Raw genomic sequence first — 20,573 nt, 5'->3', positions numbered from 1 at the left:
CAGGCAGAGCGAGCTCAGTGCACCTTTGGTTCTGTCACTCTCAGGGTAAATGAGATTTGGTGCTGAAGACCTATACCATTCAAGTAGTCTTCCACTTGCAGGCACCCCCCCCCCCCCCCTGATAAAGGTGAGACAATTTCACTCATTTCAAGATTTGCCCGTGTGGTGAGGCAATTTCACTTGTAAAGCAGAACACAACTTAAAATAAGCTAATATTTTCTACTTAAGAGAAAAAATCAGATTTAAAATCGCATAACGAGACTAAAAGATTTAAGACAGTCTTTTTTGCGGTGTAGTGTTGTGAAGGGTGGTACAGTAAGTGGTAGTGCACAGGTGGGAGGAAAGCGCCGGTTTTATCGCATAGGCCTCCTTATACTCGTCTACCCCCCCACCCCCCACCCCACCAACACCCCCCCCCCCCCCCAAAGCGAGACACTGTACTGTCAGAAACCGTCGACCCATGCACCCGTCAATCCGTGACCCTAAGTCAGCGCCTCACTCGCCGGTGACCCCCCCCCTTCGGGTTGTTGCCGCGGGCGCGTGACCGGTCGCCTCGCGTTGGCGTGTCGGCGTGTCGGCGGTTTGTAGCGGGAGCGTCTGCCGCGGATGTCAGGCCCGTGACGGTTGCGGACCGCAGTGGTCAGGTGTTTTCCCCTGGGGGGGGGGGGGCTGGGAGGCGGATGTCTCGCTCGCTGTCAGTTTGAGAGGAGTTCCGGTGGTTCGGCGATCTCGTCTACCACGCGGCAGCTGTCCGCCTGACACACGACGCGTCCTTTTGGTCATCCCTGACAACCCCCCTCCAACACCCAAATTTGCATACGCCTATCTTCCAAAAATGATGTTGAAATGAGAAAGTCCCTTTGTTATTGTTGTTGGTTTTCCATATCTACCATCTTCATATTTTCATTGGCATGCACTGCTTGAATAAATTCATGCATAAACTTTCCAAGGTGTTGACCTGACCACATGTGCTCTTGTTGCTATAGCAATTTCAGCAGCTTCGGCAGCTAGACATACATGCATAATAAAACAGATCCAGAACGGTAGGCATATGCAACAGCTTTTGGCAAAAAAATCTCTCAAAACAATGTAATTCCCTTGGTTTTCTGTCCCATGTGGACTCTTCATATGGTTTCCTTTGGATGCTAAGAGGAGGGGGAATATTTTATTTATTTTTATTTTGTGTGATCTGGGTGATCAGTTATTTTTAAAGCGGAACAGACTAAACAAGTCTACATTTGGTAGAAGTAAAATCCCTTGCAATTTGAACTTTCCTGTGAATCAGTTCTGCATTACTCTAGGACATTTCAAATATGACACATGGGAGGACTTCATTTGATGGGCTCTCCAAATTTTATAGGTTTTCAAATTAAGCAAGTCTTTTTTTAAATTTTTTTACCTGAATTAGTGCAGATAGCCCTCTCTTTCTCTGTTCGTCACCAAATACTGAGACTTTAAAATCTGAGGAGTAGGATATCTCCCATTTTATCAATTGTGCCAATTTAATGGCATTTAATGCAGGGAACATGATGTTCTTTCCAGAAAGCAGACATAGCTTATTATTGTTATAATGTAAATTATTCATGTATATGCTATATATCACCTTTTTACATTTACAAGGAGTTTGCATTGTATAGGCTCAATTTTTTCATCCACTGAAGTTTATTATTTGGTAATTAATGGGGAAAATATGAAACAAGACTTTTATTTGGGCTTGGGGGAAGATTGTCTTGCATGTACAGAGGCAGTGCAATTGTCATAAACTGACTAGGATGCATTACTCATAGTTTGTAATCTGTATATAGTGAAGTAATATTTATACCGATATTAGTAAAATCCTTCAGAACATAGCTGTTGGCAAAAAACAGTGATGAATTAGCATATTGAAATTAAATTGTTGATATACAGACTTAGGAAGAAATGAAATATTTTTCTGTGGCGGAATAATAAAAGATTTTAACTTATAAAAGTTTAAAAATTCAGCACATAATTACTTTTACAGCTGATTATTATGAAAAAATAAGTGTTGCTTACTTGCATTGTGTAGTTTCACAGTTAATGCAATAAATGTTTATGGTAATTTTACCTTTGTCATTTAGTTTATATTGGTGTAACTTTGTGCAAAACCAATAACAAACTGGAAGGCAATATGCTCTCTGATCGAATTAAACATACTCAATGAAAGTTGATGTTTCACTGAGCATGTTTAGTGTATGCTGAATTATGCTACTGTGTAACTGTCTCCAACAGTGCCTCTAAGCTGATAACAGTGTAACAGTATCAATTACATCATTTTCTTAATTAATCGGTTTTGGTCAGTCGAAATTACTATTCTATTTTGATGAAACCAGCAGGACCACAGGTGGCTATGCTATAATGTAAGTTTAAATGACAGAGGAAGAGTGACAAAATAACTGTAAATTAGCCAGCTGTCAATCTAGGACCCTGCTGTGTAAAAAGAAATGACCAGAATCAATTCCATTTAGTCACACTTGAGAAAGCTTTCTTTGAGGAGTTCTGCTGGTGAATGATGAAAACAAAAAGAAGACAAAAGAACAAAAAAACATTATGGATTTGACTGTCCATGCTCTCTAGATCCCATTCATACTCACTTTGTTTCACCTCTGCAGCTAAAATTTATTTTCCGATGTTAGATTGAAAATACTGCCAAGATGGACAGATGGCTAGCCTTCGGTCCATTTTATTTTATTTTAAACTACAATGTCTTATACAAACATAACATTCTCAGGTGTATGCTCACTGTTTGAGGATGCTATTTCATCTTAAGTTGTCAACATACCCATGAGGAATTTTTAAGGTGGTGGGACTTTCACAGCCTTTGTGTCGGTTTATAGTAGGTAAGGGCGAATATGCAGAATGATGCACTATGCTTATGAAAAGCAGTGCTTTTTCCCTAGGGGTTATGTATCCATTTCAGATAGGAGAAGTCACTCTTGAGAATTAAGATGGAAACAGTACGAGAAAACACAGTGAGAAACGGGTGAAGCTCGGTTATCGCATGTTTACTTGCCGTTTACTTTATCGGCATGAGAGCTGTCAATGAACAAGTAAACAGCGAATGGGTTCTAACATATGGCGAAGATGCCTGGTACAATAACACAAATGAAAAGTAAATAACTAGAATAACTCGAGGACAGTGAACTCGATGATAATAAGCTCCGCTGTCAGTCAGATCAGAACTGTCAGTTTTGACCAGAAGTGTATTTTAGCTTGTAGCCAAAAAAACGTTCCAGCGGCATCCTTGGGGTTCTGCAGAAAAACACGGTCCTGCTGAGCTGTCACTGGGAAATACTCATCTCAGCTCCATAAAGCAGTATAACAGCAGAGATAGTGGGGCGATTCAAGCCTGTCTCCTTTTCACCCCTGTGGTGATTCTTGTCATTAGTGAGCGAAGAATTCGGGCTTCGAGCGTTTTTTATGTGTACCGCTAACAAACAAAACTAAAACAGTGAAAAGCAAAAGAGAAACGTCATTTATTCTTGTTATGTTCTAAAACACTGTAAAGTTCTCACAACAGTTGTGCTTATTTGTATGTGTGTACAAATTGTACTAACTATGAAAGTTACCCAGTCGAATTGTCCTTCCGTAAGGAACTGTGACTTTGATGTGTGAAAACTTAATGGGTATGAATAGCATTCAGGCAGATATTTTTCCGTGTTACACATGCTAAAATTAGCCTATTTTTTTGGCACATGAAGTTGTCATGTGAAGTCAACTGTGCATTTTTGTAATGCCTTACGATTATAAAACTATTAAACTATTTTTGCAGCCCTGTTGATCTGACTCTATGGAACCGTGCCAACAGATTTGTTCTGTGATTCGCATCGCTATCAAGCGCATTCACGCTGGCTTCAAATAACTCTGGCAGGGCACATGAAAGCACATGTAAAAACATATTGATCGAAAAGGAAAATACGCCTGTAGCCAGAAAAAGATACGTTTGAAGCGAGGCTCAAATGTTTAACAGGACAGAGACATCAACTCTTTCTCCCATCGGTTAGATTTGACTTATTTTTCCTTCTTCTGAGAGAACTGAATTTATTTCTTTCATTTTTTTCCTTCAGTGCAGAGTTGCACATAGCTCCATCTGCACTCACCCTGAGTCAGGAGTTCTCTTCTCAGAGCAAGAAAGAGAGATAAGAATTTCAAAGCATTTCACACATTTTCACCAGCGAATCAAATCCCGTGGGTTCGGTTCAATTACTTGGTGCAGTGAAACCTTTCCAAGGAAACCAGAGGAGGAGAAAAATAGGGCCACGAGTTATGCTATAGCTAACGTATTTAGCTTTTTCTGCATTATGAATGACCATAAGATGTGCCACGTGCTCAGGGCTCTGATATGAGCCAGATGACAGGGCTCGGAGGACTTGTGGCTCACAGAATGCAGAGCTTTGTAGAGTGTGGGTTACGAGCCTTCACATTAACGCGGCAGCCAATATCTTGCGGATGGCTTAGACAGCCACTTTTGTGGTCCTGGCAAGACATTAAAACAGAAATGAATAGTGACTGGGCTAACAGAAGCGCATAGTTTGACTGAACGGTGAATTCAGCGACACTGGCAGAGGTCAGACGTTTTATAGAAAAACCTTATTTTCCAGCTACGTTAAGCGGATGGCATCGGAATCCTTGTGGCTTTTTGAGTTTTTCTCGGGATTTCTGCAGGGTCAGGCGCCAGCTTGCTTTTACAATGACAGCTTTACTCAGCAGCCTTTGGGTAAACAGGACTTTGTTCCTGTATCTGACCAGTGATGGAGAAAGAATGGTTTCACTTTATCCCACAGAAAGCTTCAATTCATTCCCTCTAGCTTGTTTTCTACACAGTCAGACTTTAGATATTTGTGGGCTCCCAGATGAGTAGGTTTCTCAAAGAGAGAAGTGCTTGGCAGGAAGTTATTGATCCCTCTGTGGGTAGGGGGATTTAAATTGGACAGCGCTCCTTGGGTTAGCTCTGCGTTGGTTCCTCCTAACATGACACCACACCTCCACAGGCACTGTTGCTGTCAGTGAGGTCAACTGTCCCCTAAACGGAGTCCTATAATATTGTGTAGCCTGTAGTATGTAAACTCATCCCTGGTTCATGGGCCAGGGCATCGGATGAAGTTTAACACTCCAGCAGCACTGTTCCTTGCACAGGAGGACCTCCCACAACAGTGACATGACAGATAGTCAAAAATAATGCAGTCCAGTGGAAGTACAGTTAGCCTAGCACCCTGTTGATGCATTTCATATAAATTGTTTTGCTTTGTACATTTGAACTGTGATGGTTACATTTCTTTCAGTCATTCTCAAGTAAACTAACTGTAAGTGTTACATTTTTAACTGTCCTAACCGTAATCAACTTAAACCAAGAGCAGGATTTAAGGGGATGTGTGGGAGCAGAGTGGGCGGGGTGTAGCGTAGGTATGGCAACTGACTGGCTAATCAGGCTTGCCGTTAACAGTAGAGGAGTGGAGTGACTGATAAGGCAGGTAAAAGTCACCAGCACAGCGGCAGGCAGTGCCATTGCTCTGTACACACAATGCGGTTCCTCTCATTCTACATTCTCCGTTTGACATTTGCCAGCTAAACACAGACAAGCACCACTTGTTTACTAAAAGAAAAGTCACACCAGTTCTTTGGCTGTATAAACCTTGAGATCACCTGTGAATATTTCCACGGCAACAGAGAACACACACGCACACAAATTTTGTAAACAGGAACACAGCTCAAAAATCAGAGATATCAGGATTTAATTTCAATAGCCAGTTTTTCTATCCCATGATTGCTTACCTTTTCATTTAAATCTGTTTGTCGACAGTTCTGTCTTAAAAGATCCACAATCCTGTCAAAAAAGGCAGAGAAAGATACATCTCATTAAAGATACTTTAAACATGAAAAAAGCATTTATTCACATATCATACACAAAAGATTCAAAAGAATGTGACATCATTATCAAAATGATGCTGAGAAACAACTAAACTTTTACCAGTATGTTTCACAAAAACCAGACAAGCCACATTCCGAAGGAGAGTGACCCACACTTTCCTACTTCCATCACTTCAAGTAACGGGGCCCAAAGTCAAATGGCGATGCAGGTCTGCAACTCGAGGGTTTGTTTTCCCCCAGCGAATCCCCTCTCTGATTAATTCAATTAATTTTCCTTTTTGTACAAGTAATAGAGGCGTAGTGCTAAGCACAAAGTAGCACCAAGATATTGTATTTTGCTCAGAAAATGCATCAGAAATCGCATTACTGAGGCGTCCCTGGAGGCTCACGCATGTCCTTCCTACCCGGGTAAAGAATGATGTCAGCCTTGCCGCTGCGATAAATAATAGGCTTGAGGAATGTGTGAGATTGCTTTTGGATTCCTTAATGAAGCATTCGAACATTGCTTCTTCGTTTCGCCCCCAACACAATCAGATGAAGCTGTAATATCGCAAGGCCGAGAATTAGATCCTTTGGCTCCAACCTTTTTTTTTTAAAGGGTACATTAATGTAAGAAGTTCTCTATGGTTACCTCTGTTCCCTATCTCCCATTGAGCTTCTCTGGATGTTTTAGCTTAATAAATGTTTCTAATAAAAGGAAGTATGAGACAAGGACAAGGGTTTGAACAGTCTGGCTTTTCCCAGCATGCACTGCACAGGCATGCCCCTGAAACCTACGGACGGTTATGCAAATAGTAACATCTGTCTCATTCCTAAGGGCTGGGAAAGCTATTAAAAAGGGGTTTTCTCTGTCAGTTATGCTTTAAGGACTTTTGGTGGCAAGTTTTCAGTTTTTTTTTATTTTGTCCCTTGGAAACCAGCACATCCCCACTGGCATTTATTGAGCAGTTAGCAGAAAGCCTTGCACAAATAAGTGTACTTAGCTAATTTCCTCTGCGCCTTAAATAAGCCACTTTAGCTTAAAAAGGCCAAGTGACACACAATGATAGTATGCGGGTGATGGAGCTGTAAGGTTATCATTAGCACGGTTTACCATTTGGGCTAAAATGGTTTGTGAAAGGTTTTCAGGGATGTGAATGCATTTCTCTACAAGCGTAAGTTCGTGTAACTATGGTGTTCTGGTGCTGTGATGACCGAAGGATCCCTGGCCAATTTAAGCTCGCACTACCCGGTGTGCTTGAGGCCTATTGTGTCTCCCGGCCATGCTGCTCCTGGGCGAAAGGCAGCCCAATGACTGAGCAGAGACTCAAACTGGCAATGCCAGAATTACAGGGCTCAGCCCCAACTGTTTAGAGAGCCATTTGAGAGCCACTCTTCCTGTCTATTTCATAGTTTCCATGCAAATAAATGGCCATCCGGCACACACTGTCATTCAGTAACATTTCTTACAGAGGAGGAAAACTTCACGGCTTTTCAGCTCTCACTGACTTTAGTGGTGTTTTACTTTTATGAAAAAAGATTAAACACAGTTGTCGAGTTTCCACTGCGAATGCTGATTGGGTTTTTGGTGGGCAGGGAAGGTGTGGGGCGGTTACAGAGGGGAAGACAAGACATACGCAAGACATACTCAAATGTTTTCTCAGCCCAGCATTCTGCTCACAGTGTTTGGCATTGCAAGCACACACCAGGCTCTGTAGGATTACTCTAAGGTTTTTTGTCACTCGTGATTTTGTTTACACAAATTTTTTCACAAATGGCATTTAATGTGATTACTGTCCTGCAAGCTCAGTTTTTTCAACACACAATTCTGAATAGTGATGTGGAATGAGTCACGAAACAAGGTCATTATAATGAATCGCACCAAAAAAAAAACTGCAATTTCCCCTCTCATTGGATCTGCGACATAAAACCTTAGAAGATCCGTAAAACATGGCCATGCACAGCAGCATCATTATTTCACAGCGATAAGCATAAGTAAAGCACTTAAAAAGGCCATTATAAGTGCACTTCCTTCAAGTATGCTTGAGTTCTGTGTGTGGAAGGCCGCAAGTCTTCCATGAAAGTTTTGTGTGCTGTAGTTTTTATTGTTATTTAAATGCTTTACAAGTCTGAAGTGACCACAGGAACAAGCCTGGTATCATGAATCAGTACGCTGTTAGCTGAAGAAAAAAAAATGCAGTTACACGATGAATAATTTTACAAGGGTGACTATGGGATTTCTGTCATTAAAGACAGGTTTTAATAGCTCATGCAATTATACTGCCCTCTTTCAACAGAGCATCAGTGCCCAAGCTATAAATCCATAGCCTTTAGCAATAGCTAAGCTGCTCCTGTTACTGCATCGCTTGGGTTATTTACAGTACGAGCCGTTCACCTAGCTGAGATGTGCCAACCTAATGGATTTGACTGCCAAAAATGCACCTTAAAGGCAGTTGGCAGGGAGAAATTCTCTCTAAAGGGATTTCGCTAGCAGAGCTTTGCCCTCGAGACGTTCTGGTGATAGAGACGTGGCCTTGAGATACGTGGGTGGTGTTGTGTCCCTTAAGGCGTTCGGGGAGTGAAGATCTACCCTGAAGGCATTACACGATGAAGATGTGGCCTTAAGGCACTGGGGTGGTAGAGATGGGCCCTGGAGCATTCGCTGGGTACAGCCGTCTAGGTCTCCTGCTGTTGTTCATTGTCAGGGTTCTGCTTTTCTACTGGTCAGTTGGTTCCTATCTTCCTTTGGCACCAAGACTCAACACTGGTACTAATTCCTCTTAATTGACCTTCCAGGCTGAGGCCCTGTTGGACAATCACCAACCGTTAAAGTAAAACCCAGATTCTGCCCCTCCATAACTGCTATCTCCTATAGTTGAGTATACTTTTACAAGGAAGGAGTCGATCATTTAATTTCTATTCAGACAACTGTGTTATGGTATTGAACAATGTAATATATTTCTCATATGAAAAGAACTAGCATTCTGAGGCTAGATTGATTTTGGACCTGAGTTCTTAAAGCTTATTATTCCTCATGAATATGTGTGAGGTGTGTAAGAGTGTATTCCTGTGCATGATGCAAATTAGACTCCAAACTGAGGGTGAGCATTTGGCAATCGTTAGTCATAAGGGCCCATTGTCCTGGTAGAAGTCACATACGTCAGTAGAGTAGAAGGGAGATGGAAATGCCATGTGATGCTTAAATTCTCTCACCGCCTTGGCTCCTAGCTCGCTAAACACCTGCTGTTTTGATTGCAATGAATAGATCTTACATCTGGACACAATAGGCAGTGCATCCCATGCATACAAGTTGAATAAAGTACATGGGGAGTATATTAACATTTGTCCATAAAATCGGGGGGTACCAAGCTACTACTCCTACTACTACTTAGTACTACTACTAGTAATAATAATAATAATCATAATAATAGTAATAGTAATGCAATATAGGCATGACAGGATGCATTTGTGAACGTGACACACAATTTCCGTGAATAACATGATTGAAGGTTTTCTTGAAGTCTGCAGTACTGTTGATATCAAAATTCACACGAAAGTAACCTCCCAAAGAAGACATTCATACATTTTAATTGGGTAATTCAGCACCGTACGCAGGGCCATGCGACGCAGTCAGTTACCGTGACCGCACTGCCGCTCACCATGGCTACGCCAGCCACCTGCGCACCCCAGGGAAGAACTGTTTTCCACCTTAATAACGGCTCTGAACCTGAAAATGGAAACCGCGCCGTGTCTTCTGCCCAAAAGCGTGAACACTAAGTGCCTCCTCGCTGCTCGCTGCTCACTCCAGCTGCAGATTCCAGACGGAACCGCTCATATTAAAACAGCCGCACAAAACACAGACTCAAACTGATACATGCTTAGAACTTTTCCCTGTTTCTGACTGAGTCTAAATTACTGTCACAAAAAATAAATAAATAAAAAATTATTATTAATAATAATAATAATAATAATAATAATAATAATAATAATAATAATAACCTGCCGCTGACAAATCCTGACCTACTTTAGCTGGCAGCCCTGCAAGGTGGTGTATAATCAGTAGTCATATTGCCGACAAAGAGCGAGCTGGCAGTCTTCCTACAGTCTGCCTACAGTCTACCTGCAGCCTGCATACAGTCTACCTGCAGTCTACATAGTCTGTCTGAGGTATACCTGCAGTCTAAATGTAGCCTCCTGCAGTCTAACTACAGTCTACCTGTAGTTTACCTGCAACTGCATACAGTCTACCTGTAGTCTACCTGGAGTCTGCATACAATCTACCTGCAGTCTACTTGCAGGCGTCCTCCGATCTGCAGGAAGGAATGGCAGCTATACCTATAAAGAGAATGTGCTTGTCTGCTTCCTACTGCAGTTAATGATAATAATAATAATAATGTATTTGAATCATTTTCCAGCACTTCATGTAACTCATACAGTAAGTAAATTACAATAATCACAAAGTAATTACATCCTTTTCCAGCACTTTGTGTAATTCATAGAGTAAGAAACATTTGAAAATAAAACCTGAAATTTAACAGCAGATATTTGTCAAAAGTCATTTTTTGCATTGTTAATTCATTCTGCCGATACAATGGCCGAAACGTCTCCATTAGCGGCTAAAGGGGCGAGATGAGGAGGCGCAGAGTGGGCGTAGGCATGCCCAAGTGGGAGGAGGGGCTTGTTAGCGAGTGTCGTGCGCGGCCCGGCTATCTCGCGCACGCACCTGCGCCGGTACGGTCTCGCTGACTCGGATGAGACCCGTCACAGGTGCGCTCCGTACCGGCTGCCCCTCGGACCGAGGCAATCGCCGCGGCGCCCGAATCTTATCGGCCCCGCACCAGGCAGGGCTAGCCCGCGATTCGTTTGAGTGACGCGTTTGTTGTCCCGGTAAGCCTCCCGTTGTGTTGGTCACGTGATCAAAAAAGAGTCGGAAATGTGAGAGGCAGGTGGAGTGAACATTTCAGCGCTGACAAAATCATTTTGATGTTCATGGCGTCGTCTGCAGGAACGGGGATTTGAGAGCTTGCATTTGGGAGCTTGCCTATAGAATAAAATGAATTTTATATCAAATGTAACCTGCTTTTATATCAGGGCTGTCACCAATATTTTATTAGACATTTCTGTTATTAATTTTCCATTTTATTTTTCTTTCAAAGTTTAGGAGGAGAGCAGCATGTGTTGGTAGATTACCTTGAAGTTGTGCTTTGTGATCGATTCAAGATTAAAAGCAGCCATGTTGAAAAATGCTCTCTGCTTTTATGAATTATTGTGATTTGGAAAGGGAATTTGACCGCAGGTAATAGAGCTGCTGACTCATAATTACTTCTACAGGTCCTTTTTATTAATCAATTCTACAGTCAAAACTGTCAATGGGAGTGCAGTTCACTTCTTTTAAACAGCTTGGTGAGAAAGGGAATTTAAATGGTAATTTCGAAAACAGTCAAAGAAACAAGGCAAAGCACTTCTGTCAACATGGATCATTGTGTTGTGGTTAGTCTCAGCTCAGAATTCTCTCACTGAGATTCCCGATGGGCATTTTCAATCTACTTCAAAGAGCAATCATAGAAATTATAAAATGTACTTTTCACCTGCAATTGCTGCTTTTTTACCTGACTTTGGGTATCCATTGTCAGAGGTGCAAAAACATGCTACAATGATCGCATCAGTGGTAGCATACAGGCTTTATAAATGGTATGCTACAACTATAATTATGAGCCAGATGAGTAATCGATGGTTGAACAATGGACTGGGTAGAAAATTATGAGAATATAAGACTCACCTTTTATGAAATGAAAGTTTTTTTGTGTTATTTTTGTGTTTGATGTATGAAAATAGGCCACGGTTATTTATTTATTTATTTATTTATTTATTTATTTGTTTGTTTGTTTGTTTGTTACTTTTTTTACTTCTTGCTTTTGGCACTACTTTTGTCGCACTGTGACTAATACGTTTTAATCGAAACGCCACGCGGCTCGGACCATTTCGGACGCGCCGCAACAACGAAGCGGCTTTTCGTATTTTCCGACGCGCCGCCGCGAGCTTCGCGTGAGGAGGGAACGGCGATTTTTCCCGAGAGTGGCTTTTCGAACGTAACGGAACGAGGGAGCCGCGGAGCCGGCCGGTCGTTCGTCGCGAAGCGGCGCGGGAGGCTAATATAATTGCGGTAAGAGGGCCGAGCTCCCGAGCCGGGCTCACACAGGCATATTAGATTACACTGATGTGAATCATGTTGACACAGACCATTAAATGGCTTTAATAGAAATCGGCCCGAATCGCTCACGCCGAGCGCCGAGTCGCGCTCTGGGAGCCTGGGCGCGTAAATAACACGTTTAGCTGATGAAAAGATCAAGATATTTATGTAAATAAATACCTGCGGCTGGCGCATTGAAACCGACTCTTAAAGCAATTGGCAATAAGAATAAAAGCACGCCTTTGACATGGCTGTTTCTCAACATTGACAGTTTTGATGAATAATATTACTGCAACTGCCTATGCTATTTGTAACAGCTACTGGTGTTTAAAGCTGAAAGCAGGACTGCACCATTTTAACACATATAACTTTAAGTTATGTTCTGAATGAAGGTAAGTAACATATCTGTGAGGCCAATAAGGTATTTTTTTAAACTCTTTTTACTCTGAGGTTGTAAGTATTGCTTTTAGGGAGGGGACATTGTTATTTCCATGTTAACAACTTTCCGGATAATAAAGTATTATCTTATCTTAATTACCAAACTCCCCTATGCACGTAATTATGCATCTCCCATATCTTAAAAATGATAGCTTTTTGAATGTAAGGTGCTAGGGGATGATTAGGTTGTGCGACTGCGGGTAGTTGTTTGGGAGGAAGAACACTGACTCCTTTACTAAGCGGTAGCTGTGAGCCAGGACTTTAATTTCTCAAGAAGAAAAGGCCGTATTTTGATATTGGACCAGTCATAATTTCTCATTGTAAATTTGACATTTTAACACTGTTCCAGAATCACAGTGGGGACATTTGAATGGGTTTTCCTTTTTCTTTTTTGTTTTAATACTTAATAGTATTAAACGTAATAGTTTTTCCATTATGTGGTAAAAGCGGGAACTCGGTCACAGCACTTGGCTATGTTTCAAGCCAGAAAAGATGGCCAAAGATAGTTCAGTTCTTGCAACGCATCAAGAAGAGCCAACTATGTGAGTATCCTGCCAGAGACACTTTATTAAGCAAACCAAACTTACCATAAGTCTCAATACAGTAAAGGCTAGTTCCATTCCGTGGAATTCTCTGTGTCGTAAAAATCCGTTTATTAGCTACGCTGTGCAGAAAACACACACAGTGGGCACTAGCAAAATTTCACGTTCTAATCTGAAAGGTTTTCAATACCTTCAATACATTTTTCAATAAGTATATTCATGTGCTTTCCCCCTGGTCATTAAATTAATGTAAAGAGAGCAAAGAGGACAGCTGTATTCTTGGTTGGAAATATACTTGTTAGCAGCTAGCGTGCCATGCTGACACTGTGTGTCATACAGTGAGCTACTCAGAAAAGACTGTTACAGAGCAGCACTATGTGCAAAGCCAGGAGTCATACTATGATTAGCGATGTGACACCACGAAAAGCTCTGTGCTTTAACAGACAGCAGAATCTTGTGCATCTTAAGCAAAAACCGATGACACGGCCGTGTTCACACCTTGGTTACCGTATCCAATGTCTGCTGGCCAAAAGAGGGAAAACAATGTGGGCGGAACCAATATTTACAGTAACATGGCGTCAGTGAAAACAGGGAAGCCAATTTTTAATTGGGTTTCAGCGTGGTCACCAGGAACTCCGGCAAAGAGATCGTAAAGCCCATAGTTTTTGAAAAGCCGCATGCCCAGATGCCAGCATACTTGATGCTTGTCAGGAAATTACATTGCAGTGCACAAAGAAAATGTCTGATCGCTTATTGAATAAACCACCAAAAATGTGGATGTTTCATAAGTATTCCTTGAACCTGACAACGCCCTACTGAAAAGTGATAATAGGTTTTTAGTTCCATATTGTCTGAACAGATTTAGATGTTTGCAGTGAAGAACAGAACTGTTGTTCTTTTTGTTTTTTTGTTTTTTTCGTAGAAATGAGAAAAGTAATAACTCAAGGCATCAAGGCATTCGGCATTGTCTATTTATGAAAAATATGGGAAATACATTTATGTGCATGGCAAGACAATAATGCGGTGTTTTATGGACTTTCTCATTAGTCCTAGTTTTCTTAGAATCTTCCCAGCACATTTCATTGCTTCCTGTCCATTTGGAGCAGGGTGAAACCGCCTATGGGGTGCACATACTTAGGATTTGGGGTCCAGCAGGGCTCCTATTTTTTTCCCTTCACTAAGCCAGAGGGTTTTAAATTGGTGCTTCTTCTCAATCAGTCCTAGTGAAGGCGCACTCACAGTTCGGCTGTGCTTCCCCCCATTCGTCAGCAAGATGAGGAGAAGGAGACCCAGGGAGACGAGAGCACAGACCAGCTAATGTGGCGGCGCTGGGGTCTGGCCAAAGTCGCGGCCCTGTCCGGCTCCTGCGGCAGACGGCCTGTCCGAAAAAAGTCAAAGTTTCACCTGCGACGGCGACATCTGCCGCGGTTTCAGGGCACCTGCTGCCGCGGCGACGGAGGGCTCGTTAAAGCGCGCTGTGGCGAAATTAGCCGACTGCTGACAGACACGGATGCCGCGGCCGGGCGCTGGCGAGAAGGAATGGCCTGTAGCGGGGCTCATCTCTGTTCCTCTGCCTGAGGAGGTCACATACTAACTCATATCCTGTGTGTGTGTGTGTCTGTGCTTGTGTATGTGCGCATGTGCGTCCTTGTGTATGTGTCTGTGCTCGTGTATGTATGCGTGTGTGTATGTGCCCATGCTTGTGCGTGTGTGTGTCTGTGCTTGTGTGTGTGTGTGCGAGTGTGTGTGTGTGTGTGTGCATGTGTTCGTGTGTATGTGTGTGTGTGTGCATGTGTATTTATGTGTATGTGTGTGTGCATGTATATCCATGCAGAGTGAATGCACATTATTACGAAAAGATGTGTTCCTCACATCCTTCCTCAATAGGTATCTGTTTGCACGTCCTGTATAAGCAATATCTTGGAGAGCAGGGCGGCTGGAATATCAAACACCAGAAAACCTTAGTCTTTTTATTTTTTTTAATGCATGAGAAAGCTCATTTTTCTGTCCCCTGCTCTAAGGTGCAGCCCAGCAGCGAGGGTTGTCTAAGCAAAGCCTTTCTGCTTCTAATTTAAAGACAGCCTTTCCCTGTGGACAGGCCTGAGGCACTGGGGCCACAAACACTTGCATATCGTTAAAGCCTTCGGTTATTTTAGTCCTGCTAGCCCCGCTCTCGTGGGATTGTGCCCGCTCCTGCATCGCCACGGCCTTGTTTCACACATCAGTCTCTCTCACCTCACAGGGTAACGCGGGGCGCCCGTGACGCTTTCGGACTGGAGAACTGGCCAGGTGCAGTGCATTGTGGGAATGGCTTTCATGCCAGTGGTATGCCCACCTCCTTCAGATAACAACGGAATGTATGTGCCAAGCCATGGGAGTTGAATTTGTAGTTTCCTACGTCAGGGGAAATAAATATATAGATATTTCTGCTCCGTTCTGTGAGTCAGATTTTACATGGATACATTTGCGGAGTTCCAGAATTTAGCATTGGTGACTTATTCTATGAACATGTGTGGAAGTGTGTGTAATTGTGTGTGTGTGTGAATGTGTGTGTGCACTTACATATGTATGTATGCATGTGTGCCAAAAGCAGGTACTCTGAAAGAGCAAAACAGAAATACAGGCAGTCATAGGGCCCAATGAAAACATTTCCTACATAAAAGAAAGCTTTTTTTTTTTACTGACACTGCAGTGGGCTCTTATGTCAAGATTCAGAACAAAATTGAATTTGTACAAACTTTAAAAGAGTATAACCTGCCACAGTGTGCTGTTGTGTGTGCTCTTATGGGAGCATCATCGGTGCAGCTGAATATTTCATGTCATGTTGTTGTATGCATATTCACTCAGAGCTGATTAATGAATACAGTACAGATTATGGATCTTAATTGGTTGGCATGTTCCTCAGTAATTCTGTTCTTGATTGCCATTTAAATTGGGGATTGACAAATTAAATTCCATGTTGGAATGACAACAGAAGTATGGAACAGACTCTTTAGTTCGGTGTCCCCTGTGAAAGTCTTGTGCCTGTTCCGCACCAGTGTAGATGGAAGACTTAGTGCATTTATGCAGTGCTACAAAGACAAATGTCTGTTCCCAGACACTGTATCCAAGGGACTGAACCAAATCATGGATTTTTCAATACCTTTGACCCATATGACCACAATATAACTAGCACACTGTGAACGACTGCTCAAGATGCCGTGCTCAGTGATCCTCCGTGTTATTGTGTTCTGTTGTGGGTCATGGAGTTCACCTCCAAATTACTTCCACACCAACTTCATAAAAGAGATGAAGCATTTCAGAGAGTTAAAAAAAGGTGCTGAACTTTAGCCTTCCGTAAAAGAAGAAGAGCTCAGAAAATAAATATATAAATTTGAAAAGGTGCTTGTTTGAGTTTGACGTGGTTTCTCTCTCACTCTTTTCTCCTAGAGAAATGACTTTGGTTTTCGGGGCTTGGAAAGGATTTGTGTCTGCCGGCATTTTCCCTTAAGAGACCTGGCTGGCAGATATGATTTGGTAGTGTTCCCGGAAAAACGTCGTGGGGAATGTTAGAAGGGCACAGATTTTGGCCTCGCAAAAAAAAAAGGGGGTTGGGAGGCGGGGGTCTTAACGACAGAAACCCCCCGGAATGATACTTCAGCCAGATATGCGACCGGGGCGGCCAAAAAAGTGCGATGAGAACAGTAATGGTCCCGTGCAAACCGCGGACGCTCGGCTCGTTTTACACGGTGAGGCTAATCTGACACCGCTAATACATTTTAAATAGAGGGCAGCATCCACACTGGTACCGCGGTGAGCGCGTCTCGGTTGGCATTGAGCAAAGAGAGGCGCTCTGCAGGGGCAGCGACGTCGCCGTCGCCTCCACTTGAATCGCAATTTGTGGGCCATTGTGGCGTTGTCAAATCGTCTCTGATAAGCAATTAACCGCCATTCGCTCGTTCCTTTCGAAACCCGGCGAAGCATTCGCGCTCCGGACGTTAACGGGGTGCTGGGCTGCGTTTTAAAGCGACGGCTCGCTCGCTCCGCCGAGCGGTCTCCGGACCGCGGTGCTTTGGCGCGCCGACCGCGTAGCGCTCTGAGGTGTCGCTGTCAGTGTGGTTAAGGCCGAGCCGCGTTTTAACCTCCCGGGGTCCCCTGTGTTGATGTTAAACTGTTTAATTCATTTTGCGCTTGATGTTTCCTTTATTTCCTGCAGATCTGTTCTTTTTAATCAAAGGGCAGGGCCTACTCAAACTGAGATCACCGTGGCCCTTATCGAAAGACAACAGAAATGAATTTGAAACTTAACACAATTTTATTAACATTTCACTGTATTGCAGTTGTAACTACTGGGTAAGGACGGTGTAGTTGTATTTGTGTTCTCATCTTAGCAATGAAAAATACAGGAGTTCTTGGTACTGTATACATACCTAAATACAACTCCTCAGTCAATCCTGACCACATATTCAACTAAACCTGTTCCCTTACCAAAATACTACTGTAGCATAGTACTTATAAATTGAGTGTAACTACTGTCAAGGTAATATTACAGTAAGTGTAATATCAAGAGAGAAGAAGAAAAAAGAAATACTGTGAGTGTGATGGTGTTTATTTTGCTGATGTTTTGAATGTACCTTTAGTACTTCTAAAGTCTATATTCAGCAGCTTTAATGCAGTGTTGAGTTGGTCCAGGCCTGGATGTCTGTTTGCATTAGATGTGTAGCTCCTGTCTGAAACTCTCCCCCTCTCTCTCTCTCCCTCTCTCTCTCTCTTTCCAGCGGGAGATGGTGAGGACCCAACATCGTCAGGTACTGTTTTTCCTCGCCGTGCTGTCTGTTGTAGTATAAGCCGGTGTTTCTCAGCCTTGGTCCTGGGGGCCCACTGTCTGTGCTGGTTTTGCTCAATAATAACAAGCCCTGTATTGTAATGAGCTGCTAATTGTCCCTAATTAGGCACTTTTATAGTCTATTGAAGGATGATTTACCCGCTTAAAGCCGCATTATGCCAGAAAGAGCTATGTACTTTACACCCTAAAAAATAAATGCCCCATATTCACCTCCCATGAATTTAAATCAGCCAGGCCAACATTTACTGCATGGCAACAGATCATTTGCTGTACTGTTTCATATAAATATAACTATATGGCAAAAAAACTATTATTGAAAGAGATGCCATTTTTGATTGGTTGACTTACACACTGACAGGTGACATGAGTTGTTTCCTATTGGCTGAGAGTGTGGAAACCTGGAACCATCAATGTAAAATGAATGGTGTTTACTGATAGCAAATGGCCACAAGCCAGACCTGCATTGCTTAAATTAAGTTTAACCCCAGAATTATGGTATGATTTAAAGACATTTTAGCATCCTTAATTGATCAGGACATTGGCTTTGACTGAAACCATCATACGCAATGTCTCCCCTGGACTGAGGATAAGAACCACTATTCTAAGCCAACCTGTTTTTATTCCATCCTCAACACAATTTCCTGAACTCACAGTTTAATATGAATTTCATTAGATCCCTAGGCTTATCCCAAGACAGTGTCCAAATGTCTCTATATACTGTCCTCAGTATTTTATTACTTTTCCTTAACATTTGTGTGTGCGTGCATCTATGTGTGTGTTTTTTTAACTGTCCTGGCCTGGCAGTCTGTGAATTTGATTGGTTCTTTTAAGCAGTTTTTTGACATTTCATATCATAGTTGTTGAACTGTTCGAAAAGAAAAGCCATGATTGAGACATGATTGGGGATTAGTTTGAATGTAGCAATGCAGTGAAGTCCTTTGGTTTTTTTCAATAGAAGGGTAAAGCGTATAATAGTATGAGACAAATAATCAAATGCAGTTCAAAGGTGTGTGTGTGTGTGTGTGTGTGTGCGTGTGTGCGTGTTTGTGCGTATTACTGACAGGTAATACAGAATGAACACATGAACCGACTGAGATTTTCAGTAGCTGAGTTCAAGCAGTGCCTGCACAGTAAAATGTCCAGTGTTAAATCAACTCTTACAAAGGTTATAATAGTCCACTATGGCCAGAGTGGACTCAAATAAACTCTGTTAGAGTTCAATTAACACTAGACATTTTACCCCAGCAGATGAGAAAACTGTGGGAGCAGCACCCCCCCTCCTTTTTTTTTTTTTTGACTACCCTACTCCCCACCTGCCCTCCCATTGGCTGAGCAGCTCCCATCCACAGGAATCAGGCCCCATATCCTGTCCATTGACCTCCAAGCATCTTGTGCTGTTTCTTTCCACTTTGATCTTTTTTTCTTATTTTATTTTGTTCCACTGCGGTTCACCATTTAGTCGTCTTTCAAACAAACACGTTCACTGATCCTCTCCTGATTTATGACTTCTGAATGGCCAGGATCCAGCCTGCGGATTAATTAGCAAGATGCTAATGAATTCATTGATTCAGGTGAACGCAGTCGGGGAAGGAGAGCAGTAGATCCGAGCATCTTCTCACTCTGTAGTACCCCAGCTGAGCAGCGTAGTCCACGCTTCACCTCACAACTACTGCTAGCAGACAGCAGGCGACCAATCAAACAGAGGAGCCGCCATCAAATTGTGAGGCAGGAAATGCCTTGTTGAGTGACAACCTTCCTCCTTGGCTGACAAGGCAGCTGCTGGAACTGACATAGTCAGGATTTGATTCTGGATCATGGGGGACCTTCCTGTACAGAGGGCTAGCTCTTTAGCTTGACACACCTTCATTCCTACGTAGCAACAGTGTCTTTCCATTGTATGCCGACCATCTGAGTTTATGTCAGCCACAAACATTTAATTGTAATCCTCACTTATACAAACTCAATTTACTAAAAAATTTGATTTGCCTCGGATCAACAAATTCCCATTTTGTTTAGCTGAAAAGAGATTTTGTTATTAATGCACTTTGAAATGAATGCAATTATATCTAGTGATGCATTCATTACAGGGAAATTCACAAGCATGTTCAATCGAAGGGGGCGGATTGGAAAAGCCCACCGGAACGGCTAAAACACTTTGCAAAGCGTTGCCCGTTATGGAGGTGTTTTTTCGTTTGTCGCCTTTGATTACAAAAATCTCATTTTTCACGAAAGGAGAATATAAAATCCACATTGATATGGGCTTCATACAGACAGTTCAAATGAATTCCTAACAAACCAGAAATGTTATTTTGTGGCATTCTCATTTATCAGAGGTATGGGTTTTGGGTTGGTGATGAACACCCCCCCCCCCCCCCAGCCTTCCCGCCTATAGAGAAGAGAAGGTCTTTGCATAAGCATACATTCGCTTGCTGGCAAAGATAATACAGAAAATTAAAAAACTAATTTAGCTTCAGTATACATAATCATGCAAGTTTCATGGACTTCTTTAAAGGGGGAAAAACAAACTGAGCTTTTTTTTGTAAAGTGCTCACTAAAACTTTTCTTAAGTACACAACTGTTGAGTTGTTTTATCTCTAGGAGACTGACGGATGAGCCAGGATATATCACTGCCTGCTCCATCAGACACAAGTGAGACAAGAGAGAGTAATGTTTGGCTTAGAGATACCATGTGTTTTGTAGTTTCTGCTCTCCT

General features: G+C 42.4%; 1 protein-coding gene across 2 annotated transcripts in view; it reads left to right on the top strand.

The window, feature by feature from the left end:
- The window catches only part of LOC118206781 (EGF-like repeat and discoidin I-like domain-containing protein 3), a 149,536-nt gene that overhangs the window by 25,895 nt on the left and 103,068 nt on the right, over nucleotides 1–20,573 (top strand). For both annotated transcript variants that reach the window (XM_035379847.1, XM_035379849.1), the window contains one exon: nucleotides 17,793–17,822. In XM_035379847.1, the coding sequence (XP_035235738.1) occupies nucleotides 17,793–17,822 (30 nt within the window). The remainder of the gene's footprint in view (nucleotides 1–17,792; nucleotides 17,823–20,573) is intronic.

Source organism: Anguilla anguilla, chromosome 10 (genome assembly GCF_013347855.1).
Source record: "Anguilla anguilla isolate fAngAng1 chromosome 10, fAngAng1.pri, whole genome shotgun sequence".
Taxonomy (NCBI): domain Eukaryota; kingdom Metazoa; phylum Chordata; class Actinopteri; order Anguilliformes; family Anguillidae; genus Anguilla; species Anguilla anguilla.
The sequence above is the reverse complement of the archived record's forward strand: the minus strand, read 5'-3'. Positions and strand labels throughout refer to the sequence as shown.